Source organism: Rhinolophus sinicus, linkage group LG03, assembly GCF_036562045.2.
Source record: "Rhinolophus sinicus isolate RSC01 linkage group LG03, ASM3656204v1, whole genome shotgun sequence".
Taxonomy (NCBI): Eukaryota; Metazoa; Chordata; class Mammalia; order Chiroptera; family Rhinolophidae; genus Rhinolophus; species Rhinolophus sinicus.
The window spans coordinates 149,021,696-149,046,560 of NC_133753.1; the positions used below are offsets into that span (position 1 = coordinate 149,021,696).

At 39.0% G+C, this 24,865-nt stretch overlaps 1 protein-coding gene across 3 annotated transcripts in view; it reads left to right on the forward strand.

Moving 5' to 3' along the window:
- The first annotated feature begins 6 nt into the window (after window positions 1-6).
- The window catches only part of DMGDH (dimethylglycine dehydrogenase), a 62,441-nt gene continuing 37,582 nt past the window's right edge, over window positions 7-24,865 (forward strand). For 2 of the 3 annotated variants that reach the window (XR_012495069.1, XM_019728178.2), the window contains exons 1-7: window positions 45-178; window positions 1,003-1,177; window positions 7,449-7,547; window positions 8,972-9,136; window positions 11,893-12,097; window positions 18,111-18,359; window positions 19,962-20,160. Coding sequence is in view for 2 of the 3 variants with exons in the window: in XM_019728178.2 (XP_019583737.2) it covers window positions 63-178; window positions 1,003-1,177; window positions 7,449-7,547; window positions 8,972-9,136; window positions 11,893-12,097; window positions 18,111-18,359; window positions 19,962-20,160 (1,208 nt within the window). In the remaining variant the exon portion in view is untranslated. Of the gene's footprint in view, window positions 179-1,002; window positions 1,178-7,448; window positions 7,548-8,971; window positions 9,137-11,892; window positions 12,098-18,110; window positions 18,360-19,961; window positions 20,161-24,865 lie in introns of all 3 variants that reach the window. The other variant, XM_074328801.1, reaches the window with a different exon arrangement.

Below are 24,865 nucleotides of genomic sequence, written 5' to 3' on the forward strand. Positions count from 1 at the left end.
CCCCAGGCTGTCCGCAAGCCTCGGAGCAGGTGCCAGCGCCTTCAGCGGGCCTCGGCCTCGCCATGCTCCGCCTGGGCGCGCAGAGGCTGCGGGGCTTCCCACTGCGGGGCTTCCCACTGCGGGGCTTCCCACTGCTGGGCTCGCCCGGCCGTCCGCGCTCCGTCAGCGGCTGCGAAGGGTGAGTGGGGGCCCGGCCTCACCAGAGGCCCGCGGTGCAGGGGCTGAGGCAGACTCCAGGCTGAGGGGCGCTTCCGCCTCTAAGAGATAAGCATTCGGTTTTCTTCTTGATTTATCTGTTTTCTTTTCCGTGCGCAACAGTACAAAGTAAAACAGTATCAAAGGGTCCCCGGTGCAAAGTCTCTCCTACCCTAACCCCCTTCCCCAGTCGGCAGTTACAGTGACTTCTGTATCTATCCAGAGATGGTCTGTATGTCGGCAAACACAGGTGTTTCTATTGTCCTCCTTTGGCTACTTACACGTCGGCGTTTTACAGTATGTCTTGGAGAAGCTCACCATCCAGCTGGGAAGACTGTCATGCAAATAAATATGTTAAACCACTGAGCAGTAATTATAATTAGAGAAACGTGTCCACAATGCGAAGCAGCTAAGTGAGGAAGAACATTTTACTCCATCTGTCTCTCTTCAGCCTTGGTAACAGTAGAGGGATGCCGTGATCCAAGATTTATGGACACGAAACTTCATGATGATTATGGTTTTTCATGGAATAAAATGATTATAAATGTGTTCCTTAAATAGACTGAGAAAAATTATTCTCTAGATTCTTTGGGGGGAAAAAAGAACTCACCTGTTCAGTTCTTTAGCTAAATTGATCTACAATGGACCAGAAATATATGGAATGGACTCAAATGCCTCCTCCTCCCTCCTGCAACCAGATTGCCTAAGTCAGGCTTTAGATATCTTAAATAATAATAATAATAATAATAATTACTATAGCTACCATAGCCTAGTAAAGCTACCATTAAAAAAAAAATTGTCTTCCAGAAAGGATGACCCACACTTATCTGCAGAAACAAAATGGAAAGACAAAGCAGAAACAGTGATAATTGGAGGTGGCTGTGTTGGTGTGAGTCTGGCTTATCACCTAGCCAAAGCGGGGATGAAGGATGTGGTCCTACTGGAGAAATCAGAGCTCACTGCTGGATCTACCTGGCACGCAGTAAGAAAATCACCTCAAAAATGTCATATGTGCGAATTGTGCACTAGTGAAATCAGTTTCCTTCCCGTTCTCAACTCCCCATTGTAAGCTCTTTAGAGTGAGTTTCCTTCAATTATGTGGGAAAGTGCAGTTCCACTGTGGTTGGTGTACTTCCAGGCAGTGATCAACATTTGTAATGTCTTTATCTTGAACATATGGCTTTTGGATAAATCCTGGCTCTGCGATTTTCTACCCAGGTGACTTACAGCAACTTACTTAAGTTTCCATTTCCTGATGTGTAAAATGGGAATATTAATAGTACCTACCTGTGAGGATTGTTGTGAAGATTGAGTTAATATGTGTAAAGTAACTAAACACATGCTAAGTGTTTAGTAAATGTGAGTCTTTGTATTGAAGGATAGTGGCTGGGCGATCCTGAATATGACCGAGACCTTCACCTATATACACTCCCTTTACCTAGCTTTAGTTGTCCTGTATATTTATTGATTTAGTGATGATTTTATTTTTGTGCTGTGAGATACCAGCCTGGCTTCAGGAAGACTTTGCTATGAGGACTGAGAATCTGTGACCCAGTTTTCGTGTAAAAACACATGACCAAGTGATTCTGATATTTTATGGTACACACAATCGTCCCAGGGCTGCACAATAACTGGGCTTAAATGGAAAGCTGCTCCGGTGAATGAGGTGATTGACACTGCTTTCCTACTGCCAAGTCAGTTATTTCTGAAGTTAGCTAAAGATGGGAGAGGAAGTTTTTATGACTGTAGGTACAGATTCCCATTGACAGATGAGTTGGGCAGTGTTAGTTCAATTTTCTGTACATAAGTAACGTTCCTGTCTGTCATTAGCTTTCCTCTGCTGAGACTAGAGGGAGTCCTGCTTTTAGGGGCCTTTTGACATCCAGAACCTGCTCAAGGTATGAGGTGGAGGCTTGAGCACTGAAAGGGCTGCCTGCCTCCAGCTTAGTTTGGGGGAGAGTGTGGCCCAGATTTAAGTCCAGTTGGCCTCAGAGTCCTAGTGGTCACATAGTCAGACCACCCCCACAGATTGGATGGAGGATCCCAGGAAAATCGCACCAAGCCCAGCTCCTCTTCCTCTTTTACTTTCCCTCCAACCCTTTCACACCTCAGTCTGGGAGAGAGGCCCAGGCTCCTGGTCCTCCTTGAGTGTAATTTCAGAAGCTTCACTGGCACACAAGTCTTTTGTTTCACCAGGTGTCCTTCAGCTTGCTTCCTCCAACCCGGAGAGAGGGGGTCCGGAAGCCATCAACACTCCCGGCTCTTCTCTCCTCCCTGAACTAAGCTTTCTATGTAAGCTTTTTGCTATCATATAAAAGAAAGCCTGCATTCCTCCTATAGCTCTCCTATAACTTCTCCTTACTAGACAGTCAGTCCCTCTACCAACAAATACTAATATCTACAGAAAGCCTATATTGTGTCAAGCTGGCACTGTTCTAGGAGGTGAGGCCACAGCAATGAACAAAACAAAGTCCCTGTTGTGGAGCCACATTCCCGTAGGGCAGACAGAAAACACAGAGTGTTGGAGAGTAATCAGTGCCATGAGGGGGCAAGTGAGGTAAAGGGATAAAGAATGATGGAGGCGGAAGAGTCAGGAGGCTACTTCAAAGAGCAGAGAAAATGTGTGCATTTGGGGGCTGTGAGGCTGTCCAAGTAAGAGCATGCAGTCAGAGGGAAGTTTAGGCAAGTGGAATTATCCTAAGAGGGAGGGCTTACACCCGCTAAACACTTGGGGAGTCTTAAGGAGGATGCACTCTTTAATATTTTAATTACTTATTTGCTCATTTATATTTGATTGGTTTTGGGTGGCCTGCATTTTACAATAGATTACTGGATTCCCTATGATTTTACCTCATAGACATCCCAAGAATAATAATAAAAAAAAAGGCAACATACCCTTAACATAAGTTCTTTTAAGAAAAGTGGGCAAAGTTTTTAATATGATAGCTTATTAAATGTTAACTGTGTAAAACAATTTTCCCTTAAGCAAAGAGACACCAGAGTGAGTGGAAAAAGGCATTATCCTGGTTTGTGAACAAAGCTATATGCTATCTATGCTTTACAAAATGGCGTTCATGCAGGGTGAGCTCAAGATGGAGTCAGGCATCAGAAGCCATGCTATTTGGCCCCCGAGGAATAAAGAAAAGAGGGTTGCTCTAGGAAACTGATTCTAGGACTTTTTGCAAGTCTAGGAGGCCTCCCTCTGAGGAGCAACATGAAGAAATCCCATGTATGAGGATTTTTTAACACAGAGAAATAGTTGGAGCATTATGAGAATGTGGAAGGCTGGGGAGCCAGCTGAAGGGGCAGAATACAAAAAATAAAGGCAGTTTCACTGAAGTATAACATGTGCTCCAGGTTAAATGTATCTGGAGAGTGTGGCCATCGGTGCTTAGGGAGGGAGGCACAGCTTGCAATGTATAAGTATTCAAAATGGAGTCACAAATCCAAAAATCCTGAGGTTTTCCCATATTTTAACAAGACTGCTTTTTCAGTGCCCCACACAACTACTACTAATATGGAGCATTTCTTGAGGGATGGAGGGAAAGGGGAGAGGATTGAGTAAGAAGCAATTCTGGAGCATGGGACCCCCAGGAGAGGCTGCCCCTGGGAAAGGTAAGAAAGTGGATGTTTCAGAGGCTTGAGGAGAAATGATGCAAGAGGATCCATTTGGGATGAAGGGAGATGATATTAGAATTTTCTATTTATTTTTGTCTGGAAATATAAGAAAGAAATTAAGCTTTACTAATCTTTATAAACAGCCCTCACCTTGGATGTGGGTAACTGTCGTCAGTGTATCATGACATATTGCAAATCACATGCTATAGGATATCACTGTTGGGATTAATTTTATAGAAACAGGGCTTTAAATAATATAATTTGTGATAAAAGAGAGAGGGAATGACCTTGAGAGTGCTGTACGACACAGAGGTTTGTTGGTTATCTCATAATAACAATTAAAGGACTTGTGAAGCTTAAAGTTTTTCTTTTACAAAAGGTCCCAAATTTAGTGACTTTTATAGTGATGCAAATGGCTGCCAGTCATTTCTACATAGCAGATACATATTTAAAAAATAGATGCAGTCCATCCTTCCAAAGTAGGGTGATGATACAATAAATGAGAAATAACTGTTTTTTTGCAAAATAGTCCTATTGGGAAGAGAGCATTTAAAAAAGGGGATGTTTGGAAATGTTGGCATTATTACTAGGTTTTTCTGGACAAAATGACATGTGTCACCTAGAACAACTTTCATATATGCAAAAGATAAAATTTTTAACCCATCTAAGGTTTTTCCAAATAAGGAATTTCAGTGGGATTTGTACCCTTTTATTTAAAATATAAAAATGGAGAACTTCCAATTACCTTGTACCAACTGATGAACAAGAGAACATGAAGCATTAATAGTCAAATTTCAACAGAAACCTTCCTGTAGATGTTAATTGGGATGGAGGAAGTGGTGTGAAGATGCCGAGTACAGCCAGAAGAGTGCACTTCTCCCACTTAGGTCTTTGTATAAATGACAGGTATCTTCTTCAGCTATCAAAGCCATTCGAAACAGTCTCAAAATAAAACAAACCCAGAATTAGGCCTTTAAATTGCTGCTTTACCAAGGCTAATTCAATACACATATTTTAGTAATAGAATATATGAATCACATAGCTCTTGCTAAAATATTAATAAGTTTACTATTCAAAAGCTTTTCTACACAATAAACAAAATAAAAATTACTTAAAATATTTATTTCAAGTTTTCGTGTTTTATAATCTCTGTCAATACACATTTATAAATCATGTGAAAATAAGGAAATATACCTATTTTAGTGGACATGCTCAAACTTTAATTGGATGTGCGTGCATGGATAAAAGATTTGAAGCCACTGGCATTTAGGGTGGCTTGAGGACAGTCACTGGGCTTTTTGAGGCTGCAGAGCCTCATGAAAAAGGGAGAAAGATTATTGAAGATGATTGTTCTAACTCCATCATTCCTTCCATTAATTCATTATTAATTGTCAGTCTACTGTAAAGAAGAGCTTCTCCTTCTCCTTATTCATTTATTTAATATCAATAAGGCTTCATAAATTCTCATTTTATTCAAAGGGCTATGCTTCCTAAGGATGATTCATGTCTGTTTCATCTTCCCTCTTTGATCTTCTCCACCAACTGTAACTATTTTCTTTCTTCAAATCAAAGGTGAGCCCCTTCGCTGTCCTTCTTGAGACTTCCGTGACCCTTCCAGCATTTTTTTCTTCTTTTAGTTCTTATGTCTTTCTATGCTCTGGCACGTAATCATATGCTCTTGATTTCATTGGTCCACATATGAGAGTTTCACGACCTCAATCAGACCATAAAATCTTGAAGGCTAAGGACAATGTTTTCTCCTTCTTCAGACTTCCCATTTAATATAACCTTGCTGAATCCCAGAACAGAAAAACGTTGTACTTTTCTTACATCCGCAAGACTGGCATAGAAATTAACAATAAGTACCATCAGACATGATATTCAAATAGCTTATAATAAAAGCACAGATATGGTTGCCCAAGTTTTCAACCCAGAGGAAAAAAAAAAAGTCAATGAATAAAAAATATATAGCATACAATAAATAAATAATATAATATAATATAATATAATATGATATAATTTTGTACCTGGCAAAAATCAAGCTCAGGACTTAACTTCTGACTGTCCTAGCAGCTAGGAAACTAGGGTACGATGAACTGTGCAGTGGAAATAAGTATACTATTTTGGTGAGGAAGACTAACTTTTCCTTGATCAGAAATTCCTAGAAAAAGTTGTTTCCTAAACAAAGGACATTTGACTAAATGTTTGGAATAACAGTTTTACAAAAACTAACCCAGGTGACTCTTTCAGATGAAAGATCACTAACTCATCCTATGAATATAGTCTTCTGGGTTGGGGAAGAAGAGGACTGATACAGTATGCACAGCATACAGCTTTCTGGGGGTCTGGCTTAGGCCAGGATTACAGGGTCTAGAAGAGTGAGTAGTGAGCAGCGCCCTAGGCTAGTGCTCATGAATATCAGTTTTCTCAACTGACGGGAGATACACGGGAGACAAAGTTGGGTTCTCTAGCAGATACCTGAAGTCCAGGGATTCTCTGTTATTGAGCTGGAAAAGTTCACATGCACACTAGATGCCAAGCTTATAAAAGGGAGTGGGGTGTTTGGCTGAAAGGTAAGGAGCCTGATTGCAGTTCCGTCATAATGGAGCCGTCCTAGGAGAGGTCCTATAAGCTGGGCCAGGAAGTTTTTTGAAATAAGTAGCTGTACATATATCCAAATGCTTGAACAAATACTTGATAGAAGTCTAAGGATTCTGGTCCATAAAGGATGATACATGAACTTTAAATGGGGTGTTTTTGAGTTCAAGAGAACCAAATGCCCACCACAACCAGAGACGAACTTTATAAATACTTATTTTGAATAGATTGTGTTCTGATGAGATTTCCAGAATAAACTAGCTGTAAATGGGGTCCTAGACACTTAACTGAGACAACTTGCTTCATATAATTGTTTAGAATTCTTTGTCTAGATACTAAATTGCATCTGCCAGAGTAGATAAAAGGGGGGGGGGGTTGGCATGCCAATATTTAGATATATTTTCCTGAGTAATTATTCGGTATTTAATCAGTAAATATTTGTGGGGATATAATCTATGTGCTTATCAAACAGGTTAAGCTACAACAAAAATCTGTTCACCAATTCACCAAGCTCTATTTCCCAGGAATTTTCCGATTCTTTTATTTTGGAAATTTCAGGAAATGGAACAGGAAGGATGTTCCATTTAAAGGAATGGTACTGATTGGGTCAAGGAAAACTCTTCACTAGTCCGTAGTCCGTCTCCTTAAGGGAACAACGTGATTTGCTGGTTTGAGTCCACATTGTATGCCACACCCCCATAGTCCCCCTAATAATAGCATGCATTCCTAAACGTCCCATCAAATCATCTGATTTCCGAACTGTCAAACAATCCTTTTCCTAATAACTTTTAGGGACTTAATATATATGTTTGTTGGATGGCTCTTACTTATATGGTTCAAGTTGGTTCTTATAGCTCTGTCACAAACCTTATGCTCTGGCCTGCTCAAATGGGTGCTGATGTGTTCTTATCCCAAAGGACTGGTTGGTACTGCTCCGTTTCTTGCTAGCAATAAATCTCCTGCTTCACACATAAACTATCAACATTTTGAGAATGTTAATTTTTTTTTCAGTATTTCCTTTCTTCCCCACTTTTAAGGCAGGTTTAACAACTTACTTTCATCCTGGAATAAACTTGAAGAAAATACATTATGATAGCATCAAACTTTATGAGAAACTGGAAGAAGAAACTGGACAGGTAAATGCATTTAACTTGAAATTGTCTTTTAGGTCAGTTTCTCAAAATATGTAAGATCTCTGAAGGATTTTGATGTCATCATGTAGAGCTGTGTGTAGTGACATCAATGGCATGTGAAATGTTTAATGTGGTAGGAAACTGGGTGAGAATTTAAGGTAAGGACCTCTAAAGTTTGCTCTACAATTGATTTAATTTCTTGAAGTGTATTGCCCTGCTCTTCTTGATTTTTTTAATGAAGAAAAAAATAAAAAGCGGCATCTTTCAAAAATAGTTTTAGTTAGTTACTATATCTAGAAACTAAGAAATTAGAGCCTTTCAGCCATTGGATTCCAAAGGGTCTGACACCAGTGCGTGCCAGATTGTCACATGGCTGAGAAGTACTTCACCACAATCGCCTCACTTTTATTTTTATGTCTTCTCATGTTTATTAGTACTCTCAAAATAAAGTAGCAGGTAAGCAATATTCATAGGCTAAGACTGAAGTCTACTTAAATTATTCATGCCATTTCCTTCGCCTGAAACCGTCAAAAGTCTCCCCACAGGCTACAGGACAAAGGCCGGAGGAGGAGCCCTGGCTGCCTTTCCACATTTTCTTTTGCCACTCTTTGCTCCTCTCAGATGCTTCAGCTATTCTTAATTACTTATAGTTCTGGAATGTGCTGGGCCCTCTGCCCAAACCACCATTCCCTCTGTCCTCCATTTCAGTATTCACCCTCCACCTTTCCCGCAGGTCATCCCCATCGAGAAGCCGGCCTTGACTTTGCCCACCCGCCACGCAGGCCAAGCTGAGGGCACACATGTTGGTTCTAAGAACATTTGTAAACACCCCTCCTATAACACAAATCTCTCTCTATGGTGGCTGTTGCTTTACTGATTGTTGTTCCCTACAGACCATGAGCAACTTGAGGGCCAAGATTACAGCTTTTATCTCTGTCACCCAGGGCTTAACTGAGTGCTTGCCAACTGAAGAACTTCAGTAAATGTCAAACGAATGTGCACACTTAATCTCATCACTGCAACATTCTGATTCTTCATATTCCCTCCTCAAATTTTTTGTCTTTCTCTTTTTCGCATAATTGTTTTCACTCAGTACGTTAACACTATTCCATGTTATTGTAATTAGGCATGTAGCTGTCTGCCTTTTCCTGTGCATGCTGTAAACTCCATCCAGGCAGGGTCTTCATCTCTTTTGTTCACAACAGCATCTCTGGGGTTTGGTGCCTGGCACAGACCAAGCACTTAGTAAATAGTTGTTGAGTGAATGTCTTTTTGTAAGATGTGAATATGTTTATATAGTTATCTCCTTCACTGCATAGTAAATATATTTTCTTATACATCTGTATTTTCCTTGTGCTGGAGAAGAACCATGTTTGAGTGCCAAATAATGATTTTTTAAATGTGATTTTTTGGCATTATTGTCACAGGTGGTGGGATTCCATCAGCCAGGTAGTATCAGAATTGCTACAACTCCTGTAAGGGTAGATGAATTTAAATATCAAATGACTCGGACTGGCTGGCATGCAACAGAACAGTATATTATTGAACCTGAAAAAATTCAAGAGATGTTCCCTTTACTCAACATGAATAAGGTACTTATCTTAAGGGCATTTTCACCATTTGTTGACTTGAATTAAGGTTAGAAAATATTGTTGTAAAATGTTAAGAATAGAAAAAACTTTGTGCACACATTTTGAATGGCAAAATCAGATGATTAATGCTGGAATTTGGTTAAGTTACAAGGTGGGCTATTATGTAAGCTAAATGAAACATGAAAAGGTAATGAAAAATGCTTGTTAGTTTTCCACCTATGACAACTGAGGAAACATTTTCAATACCTTTTTATTACTGTCCCCCAGATCTAAGGTTTTCCACACATAAAACTTCTGTTTGCAAACTACAAAGAGAAAAATAACCTGGTATGATAAATATCTGTGTGGAAAGACTATTTTATTAACATTTTTACAAAATCAAATGTAGAAGTACCATACTATATTGCTACACAAATATCATCTAGCTCATAACTATACTTCCCTGACAGGATCTATGCCAGGTATTGATCTAGTTTCAACCAAAGTTGTCTGAGAGAATCCACTTGGGAATTTAGTATCTTTTTTTTTTTTGCTAGGTGATAATCCAATTTGCATAGTAGTAGCAATGACTAGCACTATACTACATAACACTACAGCACATATTTATGTACCAGGTACTGTGCTAAGATTATATGCATAATCTCATTTAATCTTCACAATAATAATAATGATATAAGGTATATATAATACTATATAAACAGGAAATTGCAGCTTAGGTAGTTTGCATAGTAGACCCAAGCTCATCCAGCTAGAAAGAGCTGAAGCAGAGATTTGAACCCAGGCTCTCTGACTCCTTTACGTGTACCACCTAAGGGTACCAGGTGGGGCTGTTCAGGGAAGCAGAGGCTTATGTTTCTCCCTGGTAACTACTGCAGTATCTCTGATCCCTGAGGGTTTGTGTCATTGATTTGGGTGCTGCAGTTGTTTGCCCTTGTGAGTCTACAGGCTGCTGGTACACTCTTGTCATTGTTTTGTGTGATGCCAGTGTGATGGCAGAGGAGTGTGGCATTGCATTGTCTGCATTGAAATTCCATCACCATTACTAGTAAGGATATGCTTATATCTTTATGTGTCAATCTTGGAATGCTTTGTGGGAACTCCTCACCATCACAGATTTTTCTCAAGGGCATTAGGCAATGGAAACATCTGGGAAAGGTATTCTCTGGCTGTGGGGCAGGGTGCCAAATCAAATAGATGGAGGATCACTGTAGTAATGATACAGCCATTATAAAACATCAATGTGACATTTGGAAGGCTACAGTAATATGAATTCCGTTAAAATAGAAAGTCTCTTAAACTAAACCTATATCAAGAGGTTGGATTAGTAATCAGAAACTTTCCACAAAGAAAAGCCCAGGCCGAGATGGCTTCACTTGTGAATTCTACCAGACATTTAAAGAAGAATTAATATTAATCTTTCATAAACTCTTCCAAAAATAGAAGAAAAGTGAGCCCTTTCCTACTCATCTATGAAGTCAGTATTACTGACTACCAAAAAGACAAAGACATCACAAGAAAAGAAGTCTTATAGAGAGAAAAGACAGGTATCCTTTATGAATATTGATGCAAAAAATCCTCAATGAAATACTAGCAAACTGGATTCCGCAACACATAAAAAGGATTGTGCAGCATGAACAAGTGGAATTTATCCCAGGAATGCAGGGTTGGTTTAACATCTGAAAATCAATCAATGCAGTATACCACATGAATAAAATAAAAGACAAAAACAGACAGTCATTTCAATAGATGCAGAAAAAAGGTTGACAAAAGCTCGTTGCTCATACTTGGTGCTCAATAGATTTTTGCTGAAATGAATAAGACTTAATGATACTACTTCACAGTGAACACTCCTTGTTTCATCTGAGTTTCATTCTTCTTTGTTTCCCTCACAGTACCTAGCCTCAAGCCCCAGTAGGTATTCAAGAATTAATTGCTGAGTGACTTAATCAAGTATACATTTTCCTGACACCATATATATATATATGTATATATATGTATATGAGTGTGTGTGTGTATATATATAATTTATTAACACTATTAAATAATTAAATATAAATAATTGATAGGTTAGTATGAGATTTGACTGCAAATGTCAGAAACCAAAATAATATTTAAACAAGATAGAAGTTTATTTCTCTTTCACTTAGACAGTCCGGATTTGAATGTTGGCTCTTCCATGAAGACTTCAGGGACCCAGTCACCTTCCAAATCATTGCTGTCTTCCTAGAGTGTGACTCTTATCTTCTTTTTCTAAGGTGGCAGCTAGGGCTCCAGCCATCATGTCTTCATTCCAGACAGCAGGATGAAAGAAGGGACAAGAGCATATGCCAGTTGTCTTTTTATAATGATTTGTGGAAACTACCACATGGCACTTTCATTTGCATTTCATTGACCAGAACTTAGTACTAATTTTTGCTATCAGTTAGAACTAATAGCTGCCAAATATTGGAAACTCATTGTTCTTAGTGGCTATGTATCTAAATAAACATTCAGTTTTCATTGCTAGTGGGGAGGAGAGAATGGATATTGGAGACAATTACAGGGCTCTATTAAATAGCCTGTCTACTTAATTCTCACTGTGAGTCCTCCCTAGGTCTGAGCTTTGATACAGCAAAAAGAAGTGTAGACTGATCAATCTGATGCCCCAGTGCACTTTTAAAGTACAGTTTTATTAAACATTTGCTGGCAGGATGTTAGTTACACTGAATAATAAGTACATATTCCTATGAATATTGACTCTTTTATGATTGATTTAGATTTTAGCTGGACTGTATAATCCTGGAGATGGTCACATTGATCCTTACTCTCTAACTATGGCCTTGGCTGCTGGGGCTAGGAAATATGGTGCCCTTTTGAAATATCCTGCACCAGTGACTTCTCTGAAAGCCAGGTCAGATGGAACATGGGATGTTGAAACACCACAGGGATCTATGAGAGCAAATAGAATTGTGAACGCTGCAGGTAAGTGTCATATCTTTTTTTTTTTAGTTGGGTTTTTCAAGTGGCAAAGAAATAAGATATTATGCTATAAAGTAATGTTTTATACTGTGAACATTGTTAGGAAACACTGTGATGCTCCCACGGTGAACATTACGACTGTTTCTAAGCTTCAAAGCTCTCGCTCCATCACTTTGCTTTTAGTGTGTGAGGTATCACTCTGTCTTTGGTTATCTATATAGAAAGTTAGCATTCTTCTTCATGTTCCATTTTATTCTGCTCCAGATCATGTTTTCCCAAATTATACTTACTTTTCCTTTCTATGTTCACACTTTTTTTATACTAATAACCAAATTCTAGTGTTCACATTCATAAGCATCTTCTTTGTTCTCAACTTGGTTCTTTTTAAGACAGATTTAATCATTTGTGTTCTCTCTCATCCATTTCTGATTACTTGACTGTAACAAAAAATCTTATACCGCTTTTCCTTTCAGAACATTTTAAACATACTTCATAATCTTTTCTTAGGTTGCTCTGTTACAATTTAGACTCAGAGTAGTGACCCAAAAAGGGATATTTGAGATAATCTAAAAATCCACTCATTTTCCATTTGTGGAGACCAAGGTCCAGAAAGGTCATGCCACTTGGCAAAGTGACACAATTATGTCAAAGCCAGGGCTTAGACTTGGATATTTTGATCTTTGAGTTAATACACTTTCTAACAGGTCATTTGCCTGTGAAGTCATTTTCAACTGTCACACATATAAAAATGAATTCCTGTGCAAGTGAAATGCTTATGCAGTCTAAACTGGACTAATACTTTACATATTCACCAGTAGTTCATAGTGGTTAATTTAAAACCTAAAATAAACATGAGGCAGTAACTGATTTTCTTGTGGTCTGTTCTTAAATGATACAGTGAAAACAATCTTTATTATTTATCAGATCAAATAGTATGCTGTGAGTATATACTAGAAACATGGACCCTTAAGATTCTTTCTTCTAAATCGTAACTTTGATTGATTGACATTATTTTTTTAATGAAACACTTTTAGTGGTTCTAGAAAAAGCCATGTCTTCAATATTTAAGAGTCTAAATGAGTACTTCTGAATCTTCCTAGCCCATGTTCCCCATTTGAAAAGCATCAAAATCTCATGCCTTCTTTGATATCAGTTTAAATTCAAAATACAGTAATATAAAATGACTTGCCTAAAAAATAAAAGTAAAGGCATAAAATATTGCTTTCTTTTTGAACTTCACTTGTCCCCACCCCTCCACAACCGCCATCTGATATCCACTGCCTCTCACTGTCGTTGGGCTTCCCTGGTCTAGATTCTGCTAGAATATCTAAGACAATTAAATCAGTCATCTTTCTTTCCCAAGTAGCAAGGATTTTTTGTCTCACGTTTTCAGCCCCTAAAACATTTTACAGTATTCACAGTGATAGCAAATACTAAACCAACATAACCTGACTTCCATATCAGCACTCATGGCAGACATGGCTAACTGATCACTGCACTCATTTCAGATGAGCTTGGACGAACCCCACCATTTTTCTCAACACAGTGCTTCAGGCAGACACACATTCCCAACTGATATTTTGAGAAATAATGCAGAAAACCTTAATTTAACACAATTATCCATTGTTTTCCTAAAATGTATAAAATTTTGTTTGCATAGTTCATTGCCATTGTAATACCTCTTTTCCTAAACCACAAACTGTGAAGAACAAGGAATCACTGAAGAGAAAGAATTCTTTCCAAAGAGATCTGACCTAAACCCAGGACTTTGGTTACCCGATGAAGTACATAGTTTATGCAACTGTGAAATTTTGTGGGGTGATCAGGGCAGCAGAGGTCAATGGTAGGAGGTCCTAGAAAACAGCTCTTCTGGTGCTGGCCTGGGAAAACAAGTCTTTGGATTTAGTTTGACAGTGTGGCCCGTGTGGAGTGGTAAACGCACAGCCACAATGGCTACCTAATGTCTGGGATTTGTTTTTCCAGGTCATCACCAGGAAAGCTGTTGCCCAGGACATTCTTCTGTAGTCTTTGTTCCTGAAGCCTCTTACCCAGCCACTTCTACTCCCTTTCCCATCCTCAGTTCTCTGTAACCCCAGGCAGCTCCTTGTTGAGAGTTGTATGAAGAACTATGTGGTCTCAATTCTTTTTAGTTAAATTTATTGAGGTTGCATTGGTTAATAACATTATATAAGTTTCAGGTGTACAATTTTATAATACATCATCTGTATATCGCATCAATTCTTTATCTCATTCAGATCATATCTCGGGCCCATATCTATCTTTTTTCTCTTTTTCTCCTCCATCTCTTGTCTTCCATTGGGAAAACGTTACTGGAGAAAATCTAACTGATTACATATTGGTAGTCCATGAAAGGTGTGGAGCAGTGTGTGTTTAATTAATTGTAAGTCTGTTTTGAAAAAAAACTTAAAGTATAAAAGCTCTCCAAATGATAAGCCTCAGTAATTGTGGGCAAAGGTTCAGATATGCCCTCTTCTAGAATTAAAGCTAACAAAAATCCGTTTTATGAATAAAAGCAACCGTCTGCAGAAGGCATCATGCAACATGATTTGAGAATGTACGTCTGGTGCAATGTTTCCCATAGTTACTCAGTGAGACCAGAATGCTCCATAAATTCAGGCGAAGTCCTCAGGCCAGTTCTGAAATTTAAAGTAGCCAGCATATAGACTTGGAAATATAACCAAAGTATAAAAGATGTAAAGGCCACTATTATCTACTCAATTGTGCCATAAACTGCCAGAAGTTTCTTTATGTGGAATCGTAAAAGAAGGCTGTTGAGTCTTTAGGATATGCATGAAAAGGAAAGTCTAAAAGTAAAAAATACGTCCATTTGCTGATGTGTCTCCAGCATTGTCCAGTGCAGTGGGGCTTTCTCGACCAGAAATACATGTATTGCCAACCATGTGACCTGGGCAAATTACTCATTTGTAAAATGGAGCTAATAGTGCCCATCTCATAAAGTTATTATGATGAGTAAATGAGCTAATAAGGCAACAGAACAGGGTTTACTACATAGAAAACACTAAAAAATTAAGTATTATGATTATAACTATGATTAGTATTATGATTATTATCGTTCTTTCCTTGAAAGTCTATGCCCTGGTCTGGGAGGCAATAACATCAGGTTGCCATAGCTTCTTGGCATCGGGCTTAAGATTACCCAACTCGTTTTATTTGCTCTGTAGTCATCCAGCACCCATTCTGCTGGTAAAATGACTTTCCAAAGAGCTTAGTTCTCAAGCTGGTGTGCATAAAAATCAATGTGGGAAGTGTCCCAGACGTCAAAAAGATTCTAATTCAGATGGTCTGGGTGGGAAGCTGTATTTTAAACAGTACTCCAGGTACTAAACGGTCTGTACCAGATGGTCTGCAAAATATCTTTTGAGAAACTCTAGTATGTAGGTGTTTCTACAGGAAAGAGAATAAAGTGACTTTACTCTTGAGCAAGCAGAGCTGAGGAACAGTTTCTGACACTCCTGACCTCTTGGTGTACAATAGGCTAGCTTGCCGTTGGTATTGCTTAAAAAACTGTTTAATTCTACCTTCCTTCTACCCTGCCCTCAGGTGCAGCTCAGGGGCCACGGGGCAGGTGCTATTTATTATGACGCAAGCTTTTTCTTTGCATAGTGATGAATGTTTCGCCTGGTCTCATTTCCAGTTGACTCTGTAAGCTTGAGATAACTTTGTAAACTTTACTTAGGAATGTTCCTCATATGGTAAATCAGAAATGTGACTGGTGCCAACCTGAAGCCTAGTGTTCATCCAAAACGAATTGCTTAATTTTGCCTGATACTCTGCGTCAGAGAATGTCACTATATAAGCCATCATTGCCACTGTATAAATCATCTAGTACAAGTAAACTTGTCCATGAACCTGCATGCTTCATTTTAAATCCGTTTCTATTAATCACTGCATTTTTTTAAAAAATGGAAGCCATTTCCAAATGATCGTTTTGATTGACTCTTCTCTTCAGTGTTTCTCAGGTGATAATGGTAGATTTTACACGACTCCTCCACTTTGTCTCTCTTTCCTTTGAACTTGGTGGGTGGGTGATCGATCTAGCAGGGGTTGAAGGGTAATCCTGGCTAGATTTAGGTTAACTTGATTGACATATAAAGGAGAGAATACCAGCAAACACCACTAGCATGGGGTAAAATAGCATAGAGCTTTCCATGGGATTTGAAGTAATATAGTTATATGATACTTAAGCATGCATTTCCACTTTATTTTAATGATGAAGTACACTAATAAGCAAGCAATTAGACTCAAATTTATAAATATGTTTGAATAGGACAGAATTTACTCTTCAATTTATGTTTTTAATTGAAACAAATGTATTGAGGGTACTGCAGTGCTTTAAATTGCGAGGTTAAAGATTTTGGCTTTTTATATTTTGAAGCTCCTCTACTGTACATAACTAGAATATGTGGTTTTACTATATTTTCCTACAAAGTTCTGACACTGGTAATTCACATTTTCCTGCACAAGTAAATTAAGTCTCTAAATTATTAAAAGGCCAACAAACAGCTCTAATGCCTATAGGTAAAAATTTTGGTTCGCAAGTGGGCACCCATTTCTGGGGCTATTATACAAGTGTGACCAACTTAGTTGTTACACCAAAACGTAACAACAGAACACAAGAGTGATGTTTAGATGGTTAAATAGAAATAAACTATGGCACATAAGAGTACATAATCTGGGTTCCCAGACTGACTCATGACTGACGATTCTGTGTCTAGCTCTGAGCTTCATAATGACAGAGAATTCAGAACTTCTTATTAGATTCTGGGGGGAAAAAAGCAGAAACAGAAATAGTTAAATATTTAGAGTGAAACCTCGAAAGAAATAAGTTTAGTAATATTCCATAATCATTTGAATGATTACTCAAAATTGTTATGAAGTAAATAAGCACAGAGAACCTCCTCCCCCCAAATAATCCAGGGGTAGGTTAGGCAAACCCACATCCCTGACAAATAATCATTTTTGTCATTTTAGATTCTAAAATACCTTTTAGAATCAAAGAGTCTTGGATTTTTAAAATAAAGTCTTTCTGTAGCAAGACAACCAATAAAATGTGACGATTCCTTGGGCAGGTCTCTTTCCCTCTCTAGACTTTTGCTCTAATCTGTACACTGAAGAGTTACCTGGGGGAGAATCCAGGATACTTTCAGCCACAAATTATCTGCTTTTATCTTTTGCAAAGGAAAAAAATAACATTTGTTCCTACCAATAAGACAGTCCCCAGGTGCACTGTCAGGTGAGAAACACTGGTTGTGGGAACCCCACTGTTTATGAACCCTCTCCCCTAGGCTCTGGCATCTCCTGCTCTGGACTCCTGGTGCCTTCATGACTGTTGCAGGAAAGGATCTTACAATCATATTTAAACTAAAATTTTAAAATAACAGAGAAAACTGAATGTGCTATCTCTTCCAAAGTATATACATTTTCAAATTTTAAGTTAGCAGAGCAATTCTGTACTTGTGGAGTTTTAGGCATTAACAATTTAGGGAGAGCAAGGCCTGAGGAACAAAGAGACTGACTTGCAGGGCTTTATACACGATTACGATGTATTATGTTGGTCACATCAAAATAGGGACCTCTTCCATTGCCTGATCGTCCCTGTTCTACAAATACGGTCAGTTCATTACTGTCTTTCTTATCCACGTTTGTACATTTTACATATTTGAGTTATTTTTTCCTTCAAATATTTTGTTTTTTTCCTGCCCACCTTTGCTTATGAGCAAAATACTTTTTTAAGAATGAAGTTCTGTTAGATTAAAGAATTATCTTTAAAACTTTGAGGCAATGTAAAATTTTGTCTTCTCTTCCACCATTCAATTTTGCAATGACAAAAAATTTAAAGTTGTTATGACATCCTTTAGACTTTGCCGTTGGTACTGAAGTCTTCTATTTTATTTTCAAATAAATTGCTACTATCAGTGTCAGATGTAGTATGTTTATATATGTGGTGACATTTAAAAATGATTTTTTATTTAAGGATTTTGGGCTCGTGAAGTAGGTAAGATGGTTGGACTAGAGCATCCTCTCATTCCGGTTCAGCATCAATACGTTGTTACATCGACTATCCCTGAAGTGAAAGCTTTGAAACGAGAACTCCCTGTGCTCCGTGACCTGGAAGGATCTTATTACCTCCGACAGGAAAGGGATGGGCTTTTGTTTGGCCCATATGAAAGTCAGGAGAAAATGAAAGTTCAGGACTCGTGGGTCACCAGTGGAGTCCCTCCAGGTGGGTTCAGCAAATGAAAGTGTGTGCAGGTCACATATGTATATTTTATCCTCCCTGTGGCTAGTGGCTGGCATAGAATAAGATGACACCATAATACTAGACTATCAAATACCTGGGGCATTGGAGGTGCGCAGTTTGAGGTAAGCTTTGTTCTCTTATCTGGTTGAACGATCACAGCAGGGAGTAAAGAGAGAAGAGACAGGTAGTGGTGGAGACGCTGAAGAAACATGCTCCCCTCTGCTTTGGGAGACTCCAGGTAATTTTTACCTGCCCACATGAACCTCCTCCGTCCTCAATCTTTCCTTACGCCCCTGCCTGCTGAGTCGAGATTCCAAATTTGGGTGTAGTTGCTATTGTGCTTGAGCAGTTGGAAACACGACAGGTATCAGAGACAGGATATCCAGCCTACTAAGAATGAAAGCCTCAGAGTCTATCAAAGAGCAAGGTAGGTTGGGACTGCACACTGAAGCCCTCCCCTACCACATAAGTGGACGTGGGAAAGCAGGAGGTACCGTAGTTTCAAGTTTTGTAAGGGCGAAGGACCTGTTTTTGTTTTTCACGAAATGTTTCTACAGTGCCAGATTAAAGATTGGGTCACCTAATGAAGTACCTCAAGGTTTAGCTCTATAAAAGGAGCTAAAATGTCATCGGGACACTGAAATGTTATAGGGAATATAATGAGATGGAGGAAATTGTGCTTTCTAGAATCACACTTTCATAAGCTATTTGGGATCGGGAATGAGTCCCTCCTTCCTACTCCTCCTCGAACACCTATGCCCATGGCACAACAAGTGATTATTCAAGTGCCTTCCACCGAAGTCGGGCCAGTTAGCTGAGGGTTTTAGTTCTGCTGACTTGGGCCTGAGCGGAATAGCTCCTAATCCCAGAGGAAGTGCTGATCTGCCACCTGGGAGCCTTCCCCTCTGCTCTTCCCCCATGTTGGCAGCCTCTCCTCCAAAGAAATGTTGAACACATATTTAAATAATTCCAGTCAGACAGGGAGCCAGGTTATTGGCTGGCCCTGAGCACCCACGTGTCCTGGCCCAATCCTGGTGATCTGCAGGCCTCCCTACCACTGACCCAACGTGCAGTTCATGAGAGGAGCGAGAAGAAACTGGCCACTGCTTTGTGAGGAAATCACCTGTACTGGTGGACACGTTCTTTTAGAAGTTTGTCTGTGGCCCTGCCTTCAATCATAATGCCTTTTAGGGCTGAGAAGATGATTGTACACTGAGGCTCTGACTCTTTTCACAGAACTCTGCCCCTCACATGTGTCTGGGAGCGGGCGTGGGGAAGGAGGTTTCCATGCCATTCCTTCCCTACTGAGAGTTAAAAGGGGTCTAGAATCCATCATCCCAGCCCCTAGAGTAGTTTGCCACTTATCCCCAGTGACCTGACATGACTTTGTAAACTCCCACTTGCCCTCACCTGGAAGGATGAAGTAGACTTTTATGGTTATTTGAAGGAAAAAAGGTCTCTCTTGACAAACCAAATAATTGTTATTCGTTCTTTTTAAATTGTGATTGGATTAAATACTGAAACCTTTAGAGTAATTTGTCAGAGCAGCTGTGGCATCCTGATCACAATGGCATGTCCTTTCAGGTTTTGGAAAGGAGCTCTTTGAGTCTGATCTAGACCGCATTATGGAACATGTCGAAGCGGCCATGGAAATGGTTCCAGTCTTGAAAAAGGCTGACATCATCAATATCGTCAACGGTCCAATCACCTATTCTCCTGACATCCTACCCATGGTGGGGCCCCATCAGGGGGTCAGAAACTACTGGGTGGCTATAGGCTTTGGGTGAGTGTCTCCATGTAATTCACCATTTTTTACAGAGTCATGTATTTTAGACAAATCTTGTCCCATAATCTTGGGCCAAAAATGGAAAATGGTGGTGCGGGTGGAGGGTACAGAGAATTTTATCCCTTTCACAACCAATGAAATGGGAGGAATAAAAATTTTCAGTCTTAAAGCCCTGACTATATAATGGTTTAATCACTTGTATAGGTTTTAAAGATTCTCATACAGAAGGGCAATGTTGTCCTTGAAGTTTGTATATTTCCTGTCATTTCCATTATTCATGTCTCTTTTCATGGCAGTATATGTTCAGATAGGTCAGTTGCCCCAATTGTACAAGGATGTTTTCATAACACAATGTAACGAAGATAATTCACAATATCAAATGCATAACATATCTGATGCAGTTTTCACCATAATTCATGTTTGTCCAACATGATTGTTTCTTTATAATTTCTCAGGTTGCTTACTATTTACAATTCCAGCACCCATTTTATGTTTCATCTCTAATATTTGTGCCATTAATTTCATGATTATTAATGTCATGCCTCATTTACTGTCATATTACAACTTCTAATATCTTATTTTTCTTCTTCCTTTTATTTAGCTATTTATTCAGCTAATATTCAATGATTGCCAGCTCTGTGCCAGGGCTATCACTAGCACTGGGCTACAGCTTAGAACAAGGCAGTGAAAGCTGAGGCACAAGGCTGGTTGGGGTGCTGTTTGGCCAACAGCTGAGAGGCTGGGGTCTGAACCAAGGAAGCAGCAGTGAGGATTGAGAGACAGAAAATAAAATTATTTAGATTTGGTGATCAATTGCATTAGGTCTTGAGAAAGAGATAAAAATAACCAGTGATGCAACCTTTCTAACTTGACCCCTGGTTGCATGCTGGGAACATGGGGAGAGAGAACCAGGAATATAAGGAATGCCATTTTTGATAGGTTGGGTTTGAGGTGTTAAGTTTAGATCGGTGGGATATCCAGAGGGAGAAAACCAGATGGAGATATGGGACTGAAAGGTAGAATGTAACTGAGGGCTTAGGTCATCACCTCTAGAATCTATAGGGAGGCATGTGCCTGTGGGAGTGTTTCCCTTGTACATCACTTGTATATCTTCTTCGGAGAAATGTCCACTTGTAACTTTTGCCCATTTAAAAATTTGGATTGTTTGTATTTTTACTATTAAGTTTTAAGGGTTCTTTATATAGTCTAGATACAAGACCCTCCTCAGATATATGATTTGCAAAATGTTTCTCCCATTCTGTGGGTTTTTCCACTTTCTTGATAGTGTCCATTGAAGTACAAAGTTTTTAATTTTGAAGTTCAGAATGTTTAGTTTTCCTTTTTTGAGTTAAATTTATTGGTGGTAACATTGGTTAATAACATTATATAAGTTTCAGATGGACAACTTTATAATAAGACATCTGTATACTCTACTGTGTGCTCAAAATCTAGTATCCTTCTGTCACCATATTTTGACCCCCTTACCTTCTTCATCTTCCCCTTTCCCTCTAGTAACCACTATTCTGTTGTCTGTATCTATGAGTTTGTTTGTTTTGTTTGTCCATTTGTTGCCTTTTGTTTTATATCCCAGATATGAGTGAAATCATATGGTTCTTATCTGGAGGTTCCTCAAAAAATTCAGAGCTACCATATGACCCAGCAATCCTTCTTCTGGGTGTCTACCTAAAAAATTTTGAAAACACTTATTCATAAAGATATATGTACCACTATGTTTATTGCAGCATTATTCACAATAGCTAAGATATTTCTTCTGTAATATGATGGAATGCTCGCACTGGCTGCCCCTCCCAGCTTTTATCAGTGATCCATTCCATGATACTGAAGGCCAATGATTCCTATATCAGGCTGAGCACCAGAATCGCCTGACGGGCATGTTAAAAAACAGAATCTCAACTTTGTGGTTAGTCCCTTGCTTGTGTTTCACCCACCTTTATATTTTATCTATGAATTCCTATTATTTGTCACTAACGATGTGTTGATTGGGAAACCAACAAGCAAACAGATTCCCAGACATCACTTCTATAGATTCTGATTCTATAGTGTGGAGAGGGGCCCAAGAATCTTCATTTCAGTGTTGTCTGTTATTCTGGTGCAACCAGTGCAGAGAATATGTATTTGCAAAATGTCTACATATATGCCAGTGCTCACTGACCTTACTCACATCTTACCCTCCAATAAAGCTGTTTTAATTTTGTTTCATCACAGTTCTAATAAGTCTTTCTGTTTCTAGGTGACTTCCACAATGCCTCCAAATGTTTCATGAATTGAATTAAAACTAGTTTTGTTGGCTTAGAACAGATTATAAGCAGCACATTTAAAGAGCTGACAGTGCTTTAAGATGTAACATCTGACAGTTTAACAGAGTTGTCATAAAAAGCAGTCACAAACACTCAAAAAAACATAGCAGCTGGGCCATGTAGAAGAAGCTAGTCCTGCAGATTAATGCTAGGGATGGAAGAAGAACCAAACTCTTCTCTCCTTATCAAGTACCCTTCTATTTCCACTTCCTACATTACTTCCTTGTGAAAATCTTATCAATTGGACGTAGGCATACTCTGTTGTTAGTTATACAAGGGCCCAACAGCTCCAGATGGTGCTTGCCTACTCCACGTCAATGAATTCTCCACCAGCACTGTAAAAAATCTGCACATGTGAAGACTAAAGCTCAGGATGGTTACACAACTTGCCCAAGGTCACATGGCTAGTAGTAGTAGAACAAAAATCATACCCAGATCTCCTTACTCTATGCTTTTATACGTTTAGCTACTAAACTAGGGGCTCTCAATAGAAGTTTCATAACAAGATTTGTGTGGCATAATTTGTTAATGGTAAGAGAGCTGAAGTTTGCAAAGGATTTTCTTTTTAAAAATAAATTAGACTTGATTCAGGGCTATCCCCAAATAACAGCACTCTGCCGCATTAGTTTGCTCCTGTGCATTGTTGAAAGGGAAAGGACACCATGTGAGTCCACAGGAAACCAAAGCACAACCCTGGCTATGCCCAAGGAGTCTGCCAACGATGTGGATTCTGTCATGTGTGTCTTGGCTGAAAAGTGATTGAGAACTATTGTAGAAGTAATGTCTAATAAGAGGGAGTGTGCAGTGGGGTCAGATGACCGAGTCTGTATCCTGAGTCTGCTCTTTATTGCAGTATGGCCTTATTTAACCCCTGTGTGCTGGTTGGCTTGCACCTTGGTAAAATAGAGTTGCTAAAGAATAAATCAGCTGGTACATGTTAGACGGAAACGGTGCCTGGTAAACGGTAAACACTCTCAGTAAATGTTAGTGAAACTTTATATAATTTCAGGTGTTATAAACGGTATCTCTCGCTTTCAAAAATGGCAACTATTGTATATCATACATTGGGCCTGGATAAGTGAATAAGCACTTTAAGCATATCTTTCACAATTATTTTAAGCACATATTTGATAATTTTTCTTGCTTTCTTTGTGGGTAATTTGGATGATCCATGTCTCTTTTTTAAACTATCCAGAGAAGTGTCAATTGCTGCCTTTTTATTCTACTGAGAAATAGCCTTATAACTAATTCAGGCATTTATTTTTATAAAATAGCAAAACTGGTATTTTGTTGTGGAAAAAAGTTAGTTAACTTTTCCAGTCTTCAGTAAGGTCCTCCCAAGCACTTAGAACCCATGATTCTGGCTGCTAAGTTGCTATCATTTGAGATACTGGAATTTCCTGCATTTTGAGGTCCACTCATGTGGCTCCTTTCTTTTTTATTATTAGTTTCAGGTGCACAAGACAAAGTAATACTTAGACGTTTATCATTTATATCCCTCACACACTGTGTGAACCCCCCTCCCCCCTCCACTATCCCTCTGACATCGCACACAGCCATTACATTTCCACTGTCTCTATTCCTAATGCTGTACTCCGCTTCTTGTAAGTACATACATATACACACATATTCATATATATATATATATATAAACTTGTAGTTGAAATTCATTATTGTTCAGCTTCAGCTTCAGGTGTACAATGCAGTGATCAGGCATCTACATCATCCCTGAGGTGGTCTCCCTAATGAGACAAGTGTCCATCGGATACCCTACAAACTCTTTACAACATTATTGATTACATTCCCCAAATTAATTTTCAGAACCCCGTGGCCATCTTGTGGTTACTGACTGTTTTCTAATCCCCTCACCTTCCCCCTTATCCCCACCCCCTCCCATCTAGCAACCCTCAGTTTTTCCTCTATGTCTCCAAAACTGTTTCTGATTAATTCATTCATTTATTCTTTTCTTCAGATTCCACATATAAGTGAGATAATATGGTATTTGTGTTTCTCTGTCTGACTTATTTCACTTAACATAATGTTCTCTAGGTCCATCCATGTTGTTGCAAATGGTAAGATTTGTTTCTTCTTTATGGCTGCGTAATACTCCATTGTATAAATGTACCACAGTTCCTAAATCAGTCATTCACCGATGGGCATTTCGGTTGTTTCCATGTCTTGGCTATTGTGTATAATGCTGCAATAAACATAGAAGTGCATAAAGTTTTTTGAATTAGAGTTTTGGATTTCTCCGGATAGATACCTAGGAGTGGAATTGCTGGATCATAAGGTAGTTCCATTTTCAGATTTTTGAGATACCTCCATACTGTTTTCCATAGTGGCTGCAGCAATCTGCAATCTCATGTGGCTCCTTTTATTGGTCA